The 18,863-nt window shown below is 40.2% G+C and overlaps 1 protein-coding gene across 11 annotated transcripts in view; it reads left to right on the top strand.

Annotated features, from left to right (window-relative positions):
* Nucleotides 1-18,863, top strand: part of MCC (MCC regulator of WNT signaling pathway) — a 327,625-nt gene that overhangs the window by 202,581 nt on the left and 106,181 nt on the right. For all 11 annotated transcript variants that reach the window (XM_065550317.1, XM_005281600.5, XM_042840458.2 and 8 more), the window contains one exon: nt 16,822-16,935. In XM_065550317.1, coding sequence (XP_065406389.1) covers nt 16,822-16,935 — 114 coding nt within the window. The remainder of the gene's footprint in view (nt 1-16,821; nt 16,936-18,863) is intronic.

The following is an 18,863-nucleotide window of genomic DNA, read 5'->3' as shown; positions in this document are numbered from 1 at the left end:
TCAGTCCACGAGAGCTTGCACTAGTTGTTGTTTTCTAATATTGTGGGCGTACCCAAAGACCGCTGTTGGGATCAGGACTACATTGTAGTAGATGGTCTACGAAAAAGGAAGATGCAGCCTCCACACTCAACAATCTTATAACCTAAAATGGCAAAAACAGATCGAGGGTGGGGAAAAGGGATGCCGATGCAACATACAAGCAAAGGGTTCAACCCTGCATCAGGATCTGCCAACCAGACCCCAGCTTCAGGTTTGCTTTTTAATTAATTAATTGTACCTTCATCTGACCTCTTGCTTATTTGCTATATTTACCAAGTTCTGCCATCGATCGGTTGGAATGCTGTCAGGGGACTTTGCCATAGAAATTAGGTCCAGAATTCTGAATAGTACACAGGCTTGCTTTTAGGCTTGGAGAAGCACCCAGAAAAAGTGGCAGGGATAAATATCAGCTCCCTTCACTAAGGCTATGTCTACACTACAAGCTAGGTACACATACTCACTCTCGCTTGATGAAATCTAGTGTGGGTATAAATAGGAGTGTAGCTGTGGCAATGTGAGCGGTGGCAGCAACAGCACAATTTAGCCATGCTGAGTACATACTCACCGTTTTCGGGCTGGTTTGTACTCGACATGACTAAGCTGTGCCTCCATTGCTGCTGTCTTTTCTGCTGCAGCTACCTTGCTATGAATACTCATGCTAACTTGATGAGAGCTAGCTTGAGTATATGTATGTGAGCTTGGAATCGCATCCCTAGCTCCAGTGTGGACATAACCTAAAAGATTATTCCTGCCATTTATTACTTTGCTCTGCATTGAAGGTATTGTGTTGGATTCCTGCTTCTGGCTCCAAAGAGACTGAAGTGTGTCCGCCCTTGGTTCTGTGTAAACTTGCCCATGTCATCCCAACAGATCTTAATGCTGCTTGTCATTTGTGCTGGTAAGAAGACTTCGACTTTTTCAGTGGGGTGTGGACCTCATCACAGTTATCCATGTGTTTGTCACCTCAGAGTTGTATTGCTCTTTATGGTGTGACATAGGGTTGTCCTGGAAGAAGGAAAACATCTGAGGATTGCAGCAAGTGCAGGACTAAGTGTTGTTTCACATAGATGGCACATTGCCCTTGTGATCTGCACAGGCTGCCAATTGATTTCTACGTGAATTTTAAGGTATTGGTTTTGATCTTTAAAGCTCTAAATGGTTTGGATCCTGGCTACCTTACAGATATATTCATTCTCTCTCTCTCTCTCTCTCTCTCTCTCTCTCTCTCATATAGCTGGGAATACCAGAGATGCTCAAGCTAATAGCTCCCTGGTTTTAATAAGAAGGGGCAGGGTGATAAGGGCATTTTCAGTGAGAGGCCCTGAGACTCTACAACTCATTTGCTGTCTTTAGTCTGACACAGCCCAACTGAATGACTCTCATGAAACAATGTGAGGCTCAATTTATTCTTCCAGATTTTCTTGGGAAGGAAAGGGGCTTTGAATGGAGTCATTAAATGAAGAAATGCAGAAACTTATTTGGACAGGGTTATGCAATGGGGTGGAGAAGCTTGTTTGACTAGGATTATGGACTGCGATAAGTAGGGAGGACGTTTATTTGGGTAGGTCTTGGGAATTTTCTTTGAGATGATTATTCTAATAAGTTTTTGGCTGTATTTTTAAGTATAGTGCCTAGAGCTGAGGATAGGTATATATCTAACTATAACAAAGAAATAAATACTTTTTACTGACACAAAACCTGTTCAAGAACGACTTTGTGTTTCCTTATGTTGTAAACAAGTACTCAAAATAATTCCGGTTGTTTCCGCTTTGGCAATCCTCTTTCTGAAATATGTACCTTTAACGCTGAATCACCATCATGTCTGCCCACGTTAGACAAGTCTTTGTTACACACTATACCTGATTCATTAAAATGCATATTGCACTAATATCCTCCAGTTAATAGAAATATAAATTCATGAGGAAAGAGCACTGGTCTGCCACTGTTCTTCCTCCTAAATGTAAGTTAAGTGTTTAGAGAAAACTGACCAGTGTCTCCTTTGCACGTTATCTCTTTACATGAGGAAAAAGGGGCTCAGCAATATAAACAAACCAAATTAAAGGTCATCCTTTTTCCAACTCGTGCACAGTCAGCCAGTAGATTTTGCTGTAGCAAGTGGTGAGATTGTCAAATCCTTTATCTGTATTTAAGAAACAATTTGTTAATGTTATGACTATTTAAAATTGTAGTTTTGGAAGCTAAGATTGGGTAATAAGTAAGGATTAGGGGCATTACTCAACCACTGTAAGACTCAAGAGAATTTTTCCCCATACAACATTGCATGGTTGCCCAGCTACATGATAGGGTTGATTTTTTTTTTTTTTTCAGTTTTGTCTGAGGCATCAGATTCTGTCAAAAGTAGGATGCTGGATTGATGGGCCACTGGTTTAACCTGGCATGACAAACCCTATGTTTTTAAATATACAGTGTCAGCAGATCATACGGATCATTCTAAAAGACAATGAACCTTAATGGCACAGTTAGTGCAGTTTTGTTAATAAATCCCCAGTTGTGCCTTTGGAAGTAGGAATTAATTTTCTTGCTGAGAGATCTTGAAAAGAATAGGAGAACTTTTGAATCCATTATCAGTAGTAGTAGTAGTAGTAATAGTAATATTTAATTTGGATTTCACAAGTGACTCTTGTATCTACAGCCTGCTTCTTTTCTCCGGGAGAACGGTACGGGTGAGTGAAGAACCTAGTTTGCTGCAGAAGTGGTTTGCAAACAATGTCCTAAGCTTCATATGTGGTCATGAGTATTATGAAAACAAATCTATGTGCTCTAGCACAGAACACAAGCCTACTGCTCATCTGTGCCTGATGGTTGCTCTTCCCACTTTGGCACTCAAACAGAGCAAAGAGTACTAAACACAACACTACTCATCACAGGGCCTGATTGAGTGAAGGGTACACTTGGAATTTGTCCTTAGCTCCCTCTCCCTGAGTTTAGATAAAGGAGTGGAGTGTCCATCACAGAAGTGTTGCCAGAGAGCCGAGACAATGAGAAAATGGCCTTGACATGGGAATTGTCAGGTACAAAGAGGTTGCATGGAATGTCATCCTACGTTCTTCCTTCCATCCTCCTTGGCTACAGCTTCCTTGGGCAGATGGGTGGGGGAGGAAGGGGAGAGACGGGAAGAAAGGAGATTCTTGCTTCCTCCTTCCGCAACTACCAAGTGGGGACTAGAAAGAGGAAATTTGGCCTGCTTCCTCCCATAGGTTATGTTGAAATGGCCTTCCCTGAGAGTAACTAAGAGGGAGATGTGGATGTTAAAATGGTTCATAAGCTGCAGATTTAGGGCTATACACAGCCCCTGATCTGTGGGAGACTTCCATTGATGTGAGTTGCACATGCAGGCTGAGGACAGCCTATTGCTTAAAGATTTGTTTCTATTCTCTCTCTCATTTGTTTCTGCTCAGAGTGGGAAAAAAATGGAGGGAATATTGGACATAGCTTTTGGGAAGGAAATGTCATTTATCGTCTTTGCTCTTAGAGCCATTTACATCTTTCTGCTGAAGAAAGGAGTTAGTTATGTTAGTATTTATTTAACATTTATATTGTGGTGGCATTGAGGGTATGTCTACACAGCATTTTGGAGTGAGCAGGAACAAGCCTCCGAGTCCAGGTTGACAGACTTGGGTTAGGGTGCTTGTGCTAGTGCTCTAAAAATAGCTGTATAGACAGCGCTTCGAAGTTGTGTTTCAAGCTGGATCTCAGACTCTGAAACCTAGGGCAGGGGGCACTAGAAAGAACTTATATTACACACTTCTGTCTCGTACTGTCTCTGTTTGCAGTGCACAAACTGAGAGATACAGATATAGACATATATCGCATTTTAAAAACTACATTAATGTTGTTTAAGTTGCAAAATGAAGCACTTGAAAGTTAGGAAATACCAGCATTAAGGCTGCCTGTGCAACTTAATTTAATCTCCTTGTATGTGTAATGATAGTTTTGAATTATATAATTATATACAGTACTATTTTTCCATAGGACCCCGACTCATTAAGTGCACAGTGATCAGTGCTTACTGAATAGGTAGCCATTCAATATTTTTTTTATTTTTGTCATTTAATGTGTGGCCCCATGCCTTGTTTACTACACCCCAGCCAAATCCTGTCCTCAATGCAGAATTATTAATTTCTTTATGATCGTCTCTAGTGTGCTTATCATTGTAGTCTAGGGGTGGTCAATAGGTGGACCGTGAGCCAAATCTAGACTCCCAGTTGCTTTTGAACAGATCCTAAAATCTTTTTATTTATTTATTGTTATTGTTTTGTTTTTTTGTTTTGTTTTCTGGTGTTTGGACCTTGGAAAAAAAATAATTGCCTACCCCTGCCATAGACTCTGAGTGCTTCACAGATTTAGTGAATTTATCTCCACATCTTCCCAGTGAGTGAGAGTTTCACTCTTCCCATTTTACAGATGGGGAAAACTGAGACAGCGACCTGCCTTAGGACAGTAAATGGCGGAGACAGGTTAAGATTGAGGACTCGCTGATTCCCAACCCTATGCTTATATCCTTGAGACCTTGCTGCCTTCCTGCTACAGTTGCTGAGCGTCCATCACTGCAGGAGGTTTGTGGAAGTTTGTGGCAGAGCTGGGAATTGAATTCGGATCTTCTTTGAGTCCCAAGCTAGAGCCTAACCACAGGACAACTCTTCCTCACTTCTGACTGCTGTCGGGGGGTGAGTTTCCAATACTCTGCCCCTCCAAAGAGCCTTCTGGTGAGGTCACTAGAAAAGAAGTCCGTACTGTCCCTCCCCTGTCCTTTATTTTTTGGGCTCTCCATCCCATAAATAAGTCCATATATGCTTTTGCTGCTGCTCCTAACTTTCCAAAGCAACAATGTGAAATTGATGTGATTCTTGACTGTTTCACAGTTGCTCACAGGGTTCTTAATAGCAGCAGTAAAACTAAAGTCTTGTTAATTGGCTTGGCACACCTATAAACCGTAGCCTTGGCACCTCTCTCTGAATCCTCAAGAAGACAGTGCAAATAGTTTAGATTTTTAGTCATTAGGGTAATAACTGTCCTTTGATATGCATTTTGTGAAAGTAATGACATTTTAACAACATGTGATCTCACAACAAAGTTCTCACATCAAATCTTTGCTGAGAATTGGGAAAAAGACTCCATTTTATGAGTGTAATTAATGGGTATGGAGACCATTGAATTAAGACAATCTACATACCATGCATCTGAAGAAATGTTTTTTTTAATCCACAAAAGCTTATGCCCAAATAAATCTGTTAGTCTTGAAGGTGCCACCGGACGACTCGTTGTTTTTGTGGTTAAAGACTAACATGCTTACTCCTCTGATACATACCATAAGACCCCTTATAGCTCCACCCCTGTATTTTGACCTCACCCCCTACTTGAAATGGAGCTGCGCCTCTCTCCCCACCATTTCCAGTCAGTAATTAACCCAGCAGCCAGGGTGTGTGCGCATGACTGGGTGGCCAGGCGTACAGTGGATCTTGGTGTTAAACACCCTGTTGAGATTCATGGGGGTAGTTAGTAATTATCAGAGCTAATTGTTTCAGGCTGTCTGCAAACTCAGGCAGAAATTGCTGTATTGGTTATGCTTGGGTCATTTTCAATCTTTTCTTCACAACCATGAGGGATAAAAACTTTTATTGTTATTATTAAAGATGAGATTCTTATGTAATCCCATAGGCACAGGCCTATAGTGCCTATGGCTTAATCTGACTCTGGTGCAGATTAGTAACATATACATTAGCTAGTTTCCATTGTACTCCATTTGTCCTATGCAAGTTATAAATATAAATGTTAAAAGGGAGATATTTCCCCTCCCTATATAGTATGTGTTTGTTTTATATTATTCTGAGCCTGACCCTACTCCCAATAGAATCAGTGGCTGCAGCGCTGATTGTATGTTTGATCAGTATTACAATGCCTTATGGATTTTGCCGCGTGCAGTATTTTTACCTATCTTTACCCACTGTGACTAGGTCAGCAAGAGTAGTTTGGAATTATTTCAAAGAATGGTTAGGAAGATTCACAGGTATATTAAATGTATTAGGAAATGTTAATATCCAGGAAAAAATAAGTGAATATTTTTTTCTAAAATATTATTTTAAAAGAACTATAAACAGATTGATTTGATTTGAAAAATCTGCAGAAGATGTGTTCAAAGAGCAAGAATCCATAATAAATACTTCGTTTTGCTAAAATTTGGATGGCTCCATCCTGGCTTGTTTTGGCATGCCATTTGTTTAATATTGAAAAAACATATGAAATGACTATGGAATGCTTAATATGACCTCGTTACTTCAACAGGAAAGTCACAAGCTGTGTGTTTCATATGTCATTTGATATACTAGTAGTTTTTGTGCTTTTTGGGGACTAATATAGAAAAATTGTTTCATGAATGTTGATTTTTTTGGGTGTTTTTCTAGAAACCTGCAACAATACAATGGAAGCATTTTTGAGTGATTTTGGCTTTTCTTTAGATATTTACTTAAAAGGGCAATTGGCTATGGTATTTCAGTTTTATGCCCTAGGGATTATACAACTGAGATTGTTTTAGGGAATATTGAGCTGTCCTCTCACTAATTCTAGAAGATGATTGTTTTTGTCAGATTTTCCATTCCAGCCTTGTCAGTGTGCTCACTGAAATGGACTTTGATTACATTCATTTCACCACTTGGGCCATAAAAATGCATCTTTGTGGAGTATCATGTAGAAAAAGAGCTACAAAAATAAGTGTAAGAGTAAAAACAGTTGAGAGAACTATTCATTTATATGTCAATCTCTTTAAATGAATGTTGATTGGCAAGTAGTTCTGTAGCCTTTTGTAGTGCTGATGAAATGTAAATAACACCACAAACAGCATGACTTTTACAGACAACAAATGTCTACACACAAATTGCAGATCATAAATTCCTTTGTGTTAAAAATTGCCTACTTTTATGTTGGAATATTTTTGTTTTCAAATCTTTTTCCTCAGATGTGACAAAGTTGTATGTATCCTTGCTGTGATTTCTCTTAAATTCTTGCTGTGTACTTTATTGTTCTGTTCAGTCGTATATTAATGTTGAAGGCCATCATGAGAGCAGACTAGTGCCAACCCTTCCCATCTCTTGTCCATATTCTCCCTCTACATATATGCACCGTGGTACAGTAGTTGGGCTGGGGCAGGGGGAATGTACTATCCTGTTTTATCTGCATTTTCTAGTGAAATGCACAAATGACAAAATCCTGATAATCGCAAAATCCTAAACACTAAAATCCCTAAATTCACGGTCAGATTCCTTCATTGGTATTTTTAAATGTGCTTTTCATTATCCCACTGACATGTCACGCATAACTCCCCATAGAAGTTCACATTGCACACTGCTTTTTCCTTTGGTGAGTACGGTATTTAGCCATTTTTGCCTGGCAGTTTGTACCATCTTTGAAGGGGAGCAGGAAATGCTACACAAATGTTTTAACCACCATTTATTGTCCTCTTGCTGCTGCTTCAGTTCCTAGATGGCATTCCAACTACATTTTGCATTTTCCAGTAATTAAGTACCACCTTCAGTGCCTTGCCTGAGAATCTTCCTGGGATTTCAAATTTGTGCTGTAGAAATTTAAGATGAACATTTGGTGGGATTTTGGAGTGGAGATGTATTTTTATTTGGACATTTGATCAGATCAGAGGGAATGTGTGTGTGTTAGTTATTTTTAGTGCCTATAATAAGCTAAATACTGTAAAAACAGAAAAGAAAGCACAGTGCCTGCCCTGAAGAGCTTACATTTTAAGAAAGACAAAGCAGATCAAGAGATAGAGGCAGGGGAATGGGAGCAATAAACAATTAAGGTGATCAGGTGGTAATTGGCTATGTCCAGATAATGTGAAGTTTTAATGACACAGTGGAGTATTTTTTTTTAACTATATGAAGATACAGTCTGTGCGTTTCCCATCTAGATTTTGATGCTTCTGTGGTTCATTTGACATGTCACTGGTTTTTTAATTGTGTCATAATACTGTAGCTGAGGTGAATGGGAGACCAAAGGACCAAAGGGTGGGTAGGGAAAAAGAATGTTCAGCTCTTTCCATACCTCAAATACAGAGGCAAGTACATAGGCTCCCTTTTTAGTTTGGTACGGTGAAGACGGGCTTTGCACGATTGAAAATAACAAAATTATGTCATTAGCACAGCTATTCTTGTACAGGAGTTTGAGTTAGGGTGATTCCAGTTTGGGGAAACGACACGTGTAGATCCGTAGTTCAGTGATAAAGTATGGTAGGATAAACAATTATTTCAAAATATGTAAAATGGCAGATTATACTATTGCATAGGTGGGTAGGTTTCTATTAGGCATTCTTGTGTGCTTTTGTTTCCTATAGTTCATGGTCTTCATTCTGCCACTAAAAGCCTATTGAAGTCAATAGCAGTCTGTCTTTACATGACTTCATTGAACTTTGGATCGTGCTCATAAACTGCTGTGGTCGTTAAATTATTTGTTAAAATTCAGCCCAGGACCTACCAGGTATCAGCACTCATCCAACCTACTTATCACAGGCACAATGGTGACTTCCTGTTTCCAAGCTCAGTGACTCCGTCCAGATTGACATCCCATCTGTCCTTGTGTGATTTTCAGTAATCCTTAAATATATTTAAACTTTCCTATCTGCAGATCTAATAATGTTAATAATGCTTTCAGAGAGCAGTTCACAAAGCACAATGCAAACAATGTGTTTAGAGCACTGTGCAAATAATAAGTCATTAACTAATATTTATCTCACCTCTTTGTGACAGGGAAGCAGGTATCCTCTATCCATATTTTTACTAATGGGGAAGTTGAGGCAGAGACCTGAAGTAATTTACCCCAGGTCACAAAGGAGTCAGGATTAGAACTCGAGTTGGTCTCTCCCAAGTTTGTTCTTACTGTTTTAGATCAGTGGTTCTTGATCGCTTCCCCCCTTCTTTGTATCTGTAGTAGTTTACGCCCCCCATACAAGTAGATATACTGATTTAAAAAAATCAACATGAAACTTTCACTAAATATTAAAAACAGTGAGGCATTGATTCAGACAGAGCCAATGATCCATTGTAATAAGAGTAAAAGTAAAACTGTGATTGTGGTCGATGCTTACAATTAAATGTGCTCACCATGTCATAGCAAACGGATTAACTTACAGACGACCAGCTTTGTATAATGCTATGCAAGTTTAACAGAAATCTCTCAAAATGCACAGCACCAACTAGAGTCAAATGTACAGCACCATATGAGGACCTGAGATGTCTGGAGGAGTCAGCTTTTCTAGTTATTGATTGCGATGGGCAAAATGTATGCAGTACATTTTTTTTCTAAAGCCTCTCACGCCTCCTCAGAATACATATTGCGCGCCCCCCACCCAATTTGGGAACCTCTGTTCTAGATCACATGATCTCTTGAAGTTATGATATGCAGTGGTCACCATTAAAAAGTTGGTATCTGCCCCAGTAATCTCAGAGTGGTAACTGGCCTGTTGCCTTTTTCCTCTATACTAGGCTACCAGTGTACTGCATTTGCAAAAATCACCTTTTCAATGGTGAACACTGCCATTTAAACACATTCAGTCCAGACTTGGCACATAGAGTTAGATTTACGTGGAGCCAGCAGATGCCATGCACATACGCAACAAAATTGTTACTCTTTAAAAAAAAAAAAAAAAAATTTAAAAAATGAGACTTTGGCAACAATTTGTAAATGGTGGGGGGAGGGGTGCTCTGCAGGCAGTAGAGTCATCCTGTAGCTAACCCTAGGAGCTCGTAGAGAGGATAGTAGATCTGAAATTATGGTAGATCTCCCAGCTTTGTGGGTCCTTTTACTAAGCTTTCTTGCTCCAGTCTTGTGAGCTAGTGGCATATTGAAATTTACAAGAACCCTGTGCTTATCATTCCCCTTCCGACAAGCGAGAGCAGAGCTGGTTGGAAGAATAAAAGTGTATTGTGTGTGGCTTCTGTAGGCTTGAGTCACATGCTTGTGCCTATGTAATCAAATTTAAAAGAAACCATGGCTTCTGAACTGAGATATACAGTATAGTACACCAGTGATCCTATGACACTAATTCTTTTACAGGAAGAATTCTGCTTTCCTTGGGTCCCTGGCTGAGGAAAAAGTGAGGGGACTATTCTGAGCCATTTCAGTTATTATAGTAAAATACGTTGGCTTTGCCTACTCTGTTGGATTGATTGGGTGCTTTACCATTAAATGCACTAGTTTCTGTTGAATGGGAGAATTCAATACCTACTAAATTAGATCAATATAAAAATTTATGAACAATGCAGGCCTTGTCAGAGAACTCTTTTACTTGTGCTCATGTAAATCTCCCTGGGAGTTACAGCCTCGGGGCTCAAATCAGTATTTAGTGCACACTAAAAGATTCATGATGTCTGATTATACAGACTTAATTGTCATAAACTGCTGAGCCTTTAATATGTTTTCTAATTTTGTGTCATTAAGATGCGGCCCACCTTGAGCTTTAAGTGTCTGATTTCAGTCTGTGTCAGTAACGCTGCCTTCTCTGTCATTGTTCACCAAGGAGAAAGCAGTATATCCCACTTGACTGCCTCCATTCTCTTCCCTCTGCCTCCCCAGTTTTCATATCCTGTAACTACGAGGTACCACAAAATTACAACTATAACTTCCTTTGCAAATAAATTGTTTTTTATTTATTGAAAATCAGTTTCCTTTAAAGGGACACTGTAAAAATTAAAATAATGTATCTTCTTATCACTAATAACTTGGATTATTTAAACTGAAAATTCTAAAAATTAAATATGTTCTTTTCACCATTTATCCTTTTGTTCATTTTAGCTGATCACTCAGCTGCTTGTTATTAATTTGAATTACAGTAGCTTCTAGAGGCCCCAACTCCACTCTGTCAGGTGCTATACAAGCAGAGAGTGAAAGATTGTCTCTGCCCAAAAGATACGGTTGTCAGGTGTCTGGTTTTTGACCAGAACACCTCGTCCAAAAGGGACCCTGGCAGCTCCAATGAGCACTGCTGATAGGGCTGTTAAAAGTCCAGTTGGCAGCACACCTGGGCTAAGGAAAAAGAACAGGAGTACTTGTGGCACCTTAGAGATGAACAAATTTATTAGAGCATAAGCTTTCCTGGGCTACAGCCCACTTCTTCAGATGCAAGGAAGGCTCCCTGGCTCTGCGCAGCTCCCAGAAGCAGCCGGCATGTCCCTGCAACCCCTAGGCACAGGGGCGATCAGGGAAGCTCCATGCGCTGCCCCCGCCCCGAGCGCCAGCTCCGCAACTCCCAAAGGCCAGGAACTGCGGCCAATGGGAGCTGTGGGGGCGTTGCCTCCGGGTGCGGGCAGTGTGCAGGCAGGCACGCAGAGCTTCCAAGAGCCGCTTCCAAGAGCCATGCAGAGCCAGGGCAGGCAGGGAGCCTGCCTTAGCCCTGCTGCGCTGCCGACCGGGAGCCGCCTGAGGTAAGCGCCGCCCAGCCAGAGCCCAACCCCCCTGCCTCAGATCAGAACCCCCTCCCGTACCCAAACTCCTTCCCAGAGCCTGCACCCTGTACTGCACCCGCACCTCGTCTCATACCCCTACCCCAGCCCTGAGTCCCAGCACCCCAAATCCCTCATTCCAAGTCCTACCCCAGAGCCCGCACCCCTTCCACACCCCAGCCCCCGGCCCCTGCACTCCAAACACCTTGGCCCCAGCCCGGAGCCCCCTCCTGCACCCCAAACCCCTCATTCCCAGCCCCACCCCAGAGCCTGCACACCCAGCTTGAGCCCTCACCCCTTCCCACATCCCAACCCCCTGTCACAGCCCAGTGAAAGTGAGTGAGGGTGGGGGAGAGCGAGCGACAGAGGGAGGGAGGCTGGAGTGAGTGCGGGGGAAGGGGGCGGGTAAAGGGTGTTCAGTTTTGTGCAATTAGAAAGTTGGCAACCCTACCAAAAGAGCATAGTCTAACTGAGAAAAGATGGTCAAATATATGTAAAAAACAGTAGTAAGGAAAGGGAGGACAAGGGAAACAGTAATAAGAACATGCATTTATACTGGCCATTTTCATTTTGATGATGAATGATGATTTCTGTTGCATTAATATCTAGGTCTCAGTGTGGATCAGGATGTGATTGTACTAGACACGTTTTAAACATACACCCCTACCCCAATATAACACGAATTCGGATATAATGCGGTAAAGCAGTGCTCCGCGGGGGACGGAGCTGCGAGCTCCGGCGGATCAAAGCAAGTTCGATATAACGCGGTTTCACCTATAACACGGTAAGATTTTTTTGGCTCCTGAGGACAGCGTTATATTGGGGTAGAAGTGTATAATGAAAAAACTGTCCTATACCACCATTCAAACAAAATTAAAATTTGGAGGCTAAACCATTAGTTAGACCTTGTTCCTTTTAAATTTGAGAGGTGTAGATTTGAGGTTGAAGACACAGTCCAGAAACCTCTACAATTGAAACAGGGCATAAAATTCTGTCAGAGCAAGTTTAGTCTGTGATTGACTAAATGCCTAAAATGTTAAATGTTTTGTTTATACGATGTCTTACCTCTGTCCATAGAGTACTTGAGCATTTGGGAACTCCCCTCGCTGCCTGTCCCTTTTTTCCTAACCAGAATTTTAATATGTCAATTGTGGCTTAGACCCTTATACATCTTGTGTTTGCAGAACTGCAGGACTGCCAATAAGCTGGTTGGAAGATGGGGAGATGACACCCTAATTTTTGATGGGGGCAAAATAGAGGTTAGCAGGGTTTTTCGTCAAAATCATGAGTGTTTCAGCTTCCTCTTTCCACATCTCTTGCTTCCAGTACAGCAGTTTTTTAAGATGTAAATCAGTTGTTGAGATCAAGAGGAAAGTTGATTCCTGCCATTGACTATGACAGATACAGATACTCCCCACGTTACACAAGACCCAACTTACACAAATTCGCACTTACGGAAAAAGTTCCATAAGCCAGAAATAGATTTTTGAGTTGAGGAAATTTTTGCATAACGTATATTTCTGACTTATGCAAAATTCGAGTTACGCAAGGCTTTCTGGAACTGAACGATTGCGTAAGTCGGGGGCGTCCGTAGAAGCTGCTTGTTTGCAGTGACCGTGCTTACAAATTAGTTGGGAAATTGTAAATTATGTTAGGTCACTACCGGTGAACTACTGTAAGAGGAAACAAGGTGAGGTAAATGCAGACTCTGATTATGAATATGTATGTAAGCCCTAGTAGCTGTTTAACCTTGTGCTAGTCCTGTTTGGCTGGATATCATATTGTCTGGCATGGCACTTTAGTATTTTGAGATTTTTCCTTCCTTTTTTGGTATACCATTGGCTTTGTACGATATTAAGTACTAATAAAACTAAATTTTATAAGGAAAGGGGATTTCTTTGGTTAAAGAAAGTCCAAAATCTAAGTTTTATAAACATAATAATAAACATAATGTTTTACAAAATAATATATAATAATAAGCATATGGTTTTACAAAATGTAGTATTAATAGAAATGTTTTTACAATGATCATAAAATTGCAGCATTGTGATAAAGAAAAATTGACTAAGAAATAAACATGAAACTATTTTTATTGTCCACAATGAATTACATGTAAAAAATAAATAGCATAAATGGTGAAATATGTAATATGCTTTCAGTATTGATACTCTTAGATGTTGTTAACACAGGTAAGGAAGCCTGGGGAGTTTAAATGTGATTTTTAAATGAACGTTGTCCTTTTTTGCTGCCGCTCAGCGTGTGAGCATTGTTGGCCTGTTATTTAATTAGGACCACAGCTGGTAGTCAGTGAAGAAAAATGTACAAAGGGGAGAGGTGTTTACTTGACTGTGTGATACTGGTTTTATACAACTTAGAGAATTGTAGCTATTATTGACCTGTGGAGAGAAAGCAGTGCTTTGGAGGAGAGTGTGTGTTAAATAGTTCTGTGAAACATATGCACTTTATTGTACTCTATAGTAGAGCTGGTCAAAAACCTGAAAAGACTTTTTTTCAAAAAAACAAAAAACACCATTTTTTTGTGAAGTATGTGTGGTGTTAATTTGTATATTACTTGAGAGCTAATTTACGAGCCCGTAACATAATATTAAGGAGAAAAACGTTCGTAAATAAGAAATGTATGACCATTGCTAAGAGCAAGAGTGTGTAGAGTGCATAGTGTAGAAAATTTAACCTAATGCTTGAAAAATCAGCTTTCCTTTGTCCTACTGGGAAGTAAGAAGCTTTCCATGGTGCATGAAGGGGCACAATTTCTACAGCATAATTAGGCTTTCATTTGTGTGTGTGTGTGTGTGTGTAATACACACACACACATTATTAAGGTTGCAAAGTATTGGGATTCCCTCTGAGACTTTTTCCACTTGTCTTATCCAGAACATCTTGCCTAGTTCTGGGAGAATACTTTATCCAGTTCTCTGGAATCCAAGTAATCCGTTCAACTCAGGACTCTTTTCTGAGGTTTCTTTATTGGCATACAATCAAACTACACTTGAGTTGATCAGGCTCAGGTGTAGGGGTTGGGTTCAGAGTACACATCCAATGTACGTAATCATGAGTCAGTTTATATACACACTTATACTTAATACTATTGGTTAACGACTTTTATGGTAGGTCTACTAATTTTTTTAACCAATCCCTGTACAAATCACGAACTGTCCATGAGCTGCAAAGTGTCCTAGTAAGCAAAACTGCAGTTACAAGCTTATTACATGTTATTCTTACTATTTCTTTATCTACTAATGACATGTTATTTACAAGGCCACTTGTGAATTTATGCCTTGTCCATTGTTAACCTCTGTTTCCTCACTACTGTTTTCTTTCATTGTTCATGCAAGGCCTACACAAAGTCAAACATTCAAAGTTAGGAAATGGCAGAATTTAGGTTGTCTGTGCAACCTTATTTTAACCCCCAGTGCATATGCATTATGCACAGTGTTTAATTACATGATCACATACTGTTTTTCCATAGGACCTTTAGATCTACCACACAGACCTCTGCCACTTGAGCTAGCAGAGTAACTGATAGCAATAGTAGGTTGTCATCCTCTATGGGGACCAGCACTAGAGGGATGGGATACTCTGCCAGTGGATACCACAGATATTTTCTGACAGCAGAGGAATGGAAAGACTAAGGAATCTTAGATTCTGTTCTAGGCTCTGGAACAGAATGTACTCTACTTGACACAGACTCTTCTTCCCATTCCCCACAAGCCTGACTCCTTTCTGCCCCACCCCGTTTCACTTGTCCAAGTCTTGTCTCTTCCCCACCACTGGTTCCTTGTCCCAGTCCCATTCTCCTCACCTAAATAGGCTCAGTGTCTACTCCTCAGGCTTCTGATCCCAGTTCTAATCTCTTTGTCCATCAATTCCTTGTCTCACTTCTCCAGACTTCGAGTCCCACCCCACCCCCCAGCTACTTGCCGCCTGTCTCATTGCCCAGCCAGTCCTATTCTGTCCCTCCCCCCCCCATACCCCTGCAGCTCCTCCACAGATCTGTCTCACTGGCATAAATACACCTTTACCCCGATATAATGCTGTCCTTGTCAGCCAAAAAATCTTACCGCGTTATAGGTGAAACCGCGTTATATTGAACTTGCTTTGATCCGACGGAGTGTGCAGTCCCGCCCTCCCCTCCCCCCCCGGAGCACTGCTTTACCGTGTTATATTCTAATTTGTGTTATATCGGGTCACGTTATATCGGGGTAGAGGTGTATATGGGAAAAGGTATATTTTCAATTTTATTTTTAAAGTAAAAATTGATGTTCATTCCTCTTAGATTGCCCATTTTATCACAATTTTCTTGGCTGATCATAAATTTGCATATGCCATCAGGTAAGTATGGGATATGCCTTGTGTTCCATCTCTCATCTAGTTTTTGGTTCCATTTCTGCTGTTCTTTCCCATTCTGGATGGCTTTCTCCATTTTTCGGTTTAGTTGTTAGTAGCATGTTCTCTGATATCTGGGTGTACTGCATTTTAATTTCCAATATTTTTAACTGAAGAATTACATATTTACACAAAGGAGGAAAAATACAAAGATCCCTTAACACTAATATACAGCAGACATACAGTGAAGATTGAAAAGCATCTAAAGAGTATTGGAATTCACATTTTGAAATTGTAAAATATCTCTGGGACCTACCAGACTGTACGAACTGTAAGGACAGGATTTTGCCTTTAGTATGATTGCTTAACCCAGATAAATTATCTTGGAAAGAAATGCAGGTCTGGTCCTTCCATTACAACTTCAGTAAATCTTTGTTGTTTAAACTCACTAGCATGAGACCCGGGAAAAAATTATCTCAAACAACTGCAAAATGGTAGCTCTGTAAGTGGAATTTGTATTAGTCTCAAAGTAACATTTTGAATCCTTGCATGCCATATTCCCATTGTTCTCTGTAGGAAGGTTACACAGGCTTTTATGTCTGAAAGCATTCAGATGATTAAAGGACACTGCACCTTCTTTTATAGCACAAGTCTCTGAACTAGTATCCACTGGGATAGTGTAAAAAAGCTAATGGACTCAGGCTTCCAAGTAAATTATACTGCATTATTTTTACCCTTGTTATGTGTGTTCTCTCTCTTAATACAGTATTTGCTCCTCCTCAGGAGTGTTCCAGGAAAAGCATTCAGCTGCATGTGGATTATTTTATCCCATTTTGTGATTTAAAAGTTCTCAAGTGTGAAATTCACACTAGTTGTGAACACTGATGCCTCCTAGTAGTTTACAGTAGTGGTACATTAAAAGAGTGGTCCATTTGGTAGACAAGTTTAACCTGGATACATTTTGATTGTCTTACAGCTCCATTTAGCAGCCCTGGCATCACTAAAGGGAGATATAGTGGAGCTTAATAAACGTCTGCAGCAAACAGAAAGGGAGCGGGACCTGCTGGAAAAAAAATTGGCAAAGGCTCAGGTGAGTGATGGTTCAAGATCCTGGAAATGGTCTGGGTTGTTTTCTTCAAACAGAGGAAGAGAGATTAAAGATAACATACACTGTAACACTGATATCAGTGGGGAAAAGTTTTAAGAAAGCATAACAAATATTTTTGCCAAAGATGTTAAATTTTTATGTTTTGATGGTAAGTGTTTAAAAAAAGTCAAGAAATAATTTCATTAAATTGGTTTAGTTTGAAGCCAGAATAAATAACCAGTTGTAATAGGGAACAATTTAAACTATATTGTTTCAGGAAATATAAATTACTGAAAGGCCAAGTTGGCTTAGATGATTGAATATAAAGTCTTTAACTTCAAGGTCAGGTTCAACTCCAGTTCAGATTAGTAGTGCTCAGAAGTCATTGCTACTCAATAGCTACTCAGGGGTCTGTGAGAAATCTGTGGTGGTCTCGGTCCAGTTTCTAGTGGGCAGGTGTCCATATAACTACAATCAACGTCACAACTGATGTTCAGTAGAGAAGCTAAGGACTGAATCAGGGTGCGCTCTGACCCTTAGAAATGGTCCTTTCATGTCAGAATAAAACAGGTAGGAAGGCAGATGTGGAAAACTTGTACTGTTTTCTATATTGTAGTCGTCTTTAGACACAGAACCTTTATTTTCAAACGCAGTCACTCTGGCACCTTTCACATGCCTTACATTTCTAAACTGACTCAAAAGATAAAAATATGGTCATGTATTCATAGAGTTTAAGGCCAGAAGGGACCATTAGATCATCTAATCTGATTGATATATCACAAGTCATTAAGTTTCAGCCACTTACTCCTATACTGAGTCTGTTTGGCTAAACCATATCTTCCAGAAAGGCATCCAGTCTTGATCCAAAGACATCAAAAGAATGAGAATGCACCACTTTCCTTAGTAATTTGTTGCAATGGTCAGTGACCCTACTATTAAAAATGTGTGCCAATTTCTAACTTAAATTTGTCTGACTTCAGCTCAAAGGCATTGATACTTGTTATGCCTTCCTCTTCTAGAATTACACAGTATTTTCTCCCTGTGAAGGTACTAAACACTGCAATCAAATCACTTCTCTATCTTCTTTTTGAAAAACTAAATTGGTTGAGCTCTTATGTCTCTCACCGTAAAGCATTTTCTCCAGCCCTCAAATCACTTGTGTGGCTCTTTTCTGTACCTTCTCCAGTTTTTCAACACCCTTCTAAAAATATGGACACCAGAACTGCACACAGTATTCCAGTATCTGTCTCACCCATGTCATAGACCGAGGTAAAATCACCTGCCTACTCCCCTGTTTATATTTCCCAAGATTGCATTAGCCTTTTTTTGCCACAGCATCGCATTGGGAGTTCATATTGAGTTGTTTGTCTACTATACCCCTAAATCCATTTCAGAGTCATTGCTTTTCAAGGTGCAGTCACCTATTCTGTAGATATGGCATACATTCCTTGTTCATAGGCATGTAACTTTACATGTGGCTGTATTAAAATACATTTTGTTTGAATGGGCCCTGCTTACCAAATGATCCAGATTGTTCTGTATGACTGCCTGTTGTCCTCATTGTTTATCAGTCTGCCAATCTTTGGGTCATCCACTAATCCTTCAAAAACATTTGCTTATTTTTTTTAAATGTTTACGATGACAACTCTGGACATTCTTGTTATCCAGATAAATGGACTCAATGGTATTTTGTGGTTATGAGTTCTGCAAGCTAATTGTGTGTTTTGTAATTAATGGATCTATCCCATTTCATAGAACTGGAAGGGACCTTGACAGGTCATCGAGTCCAGCCCCCTGCCTTCACTAGCAGGACCAAGTACTGATTTTGCCCCAGATCCCCAAGTGGCCCCCTCAAGGATTGAACTCACAACCCTGGGTTTAGCAGGCCAATGCTCAAACCACTGAGGGATAGCTCTGTGTGTTTTGTGTTT

This window comes from Chrysemys picta, chromosome 6, assembly GCF_011386835.1.
Source record: "Chrysemys picta bellii isolate R12L10 chromosome 6, ASM1138683v2, whole genome shotgun sequence".
NCBI classification, from domain to species: Eukaryota; Metazoa; Chordata; order Testudines; family Emydidae; genus Chrysemys; species Chrysemys picta.
Note: the sequence above shows the minus strand (reverse complement) of the source record. Positions and strands in the feature narration are given on the sequence as shown.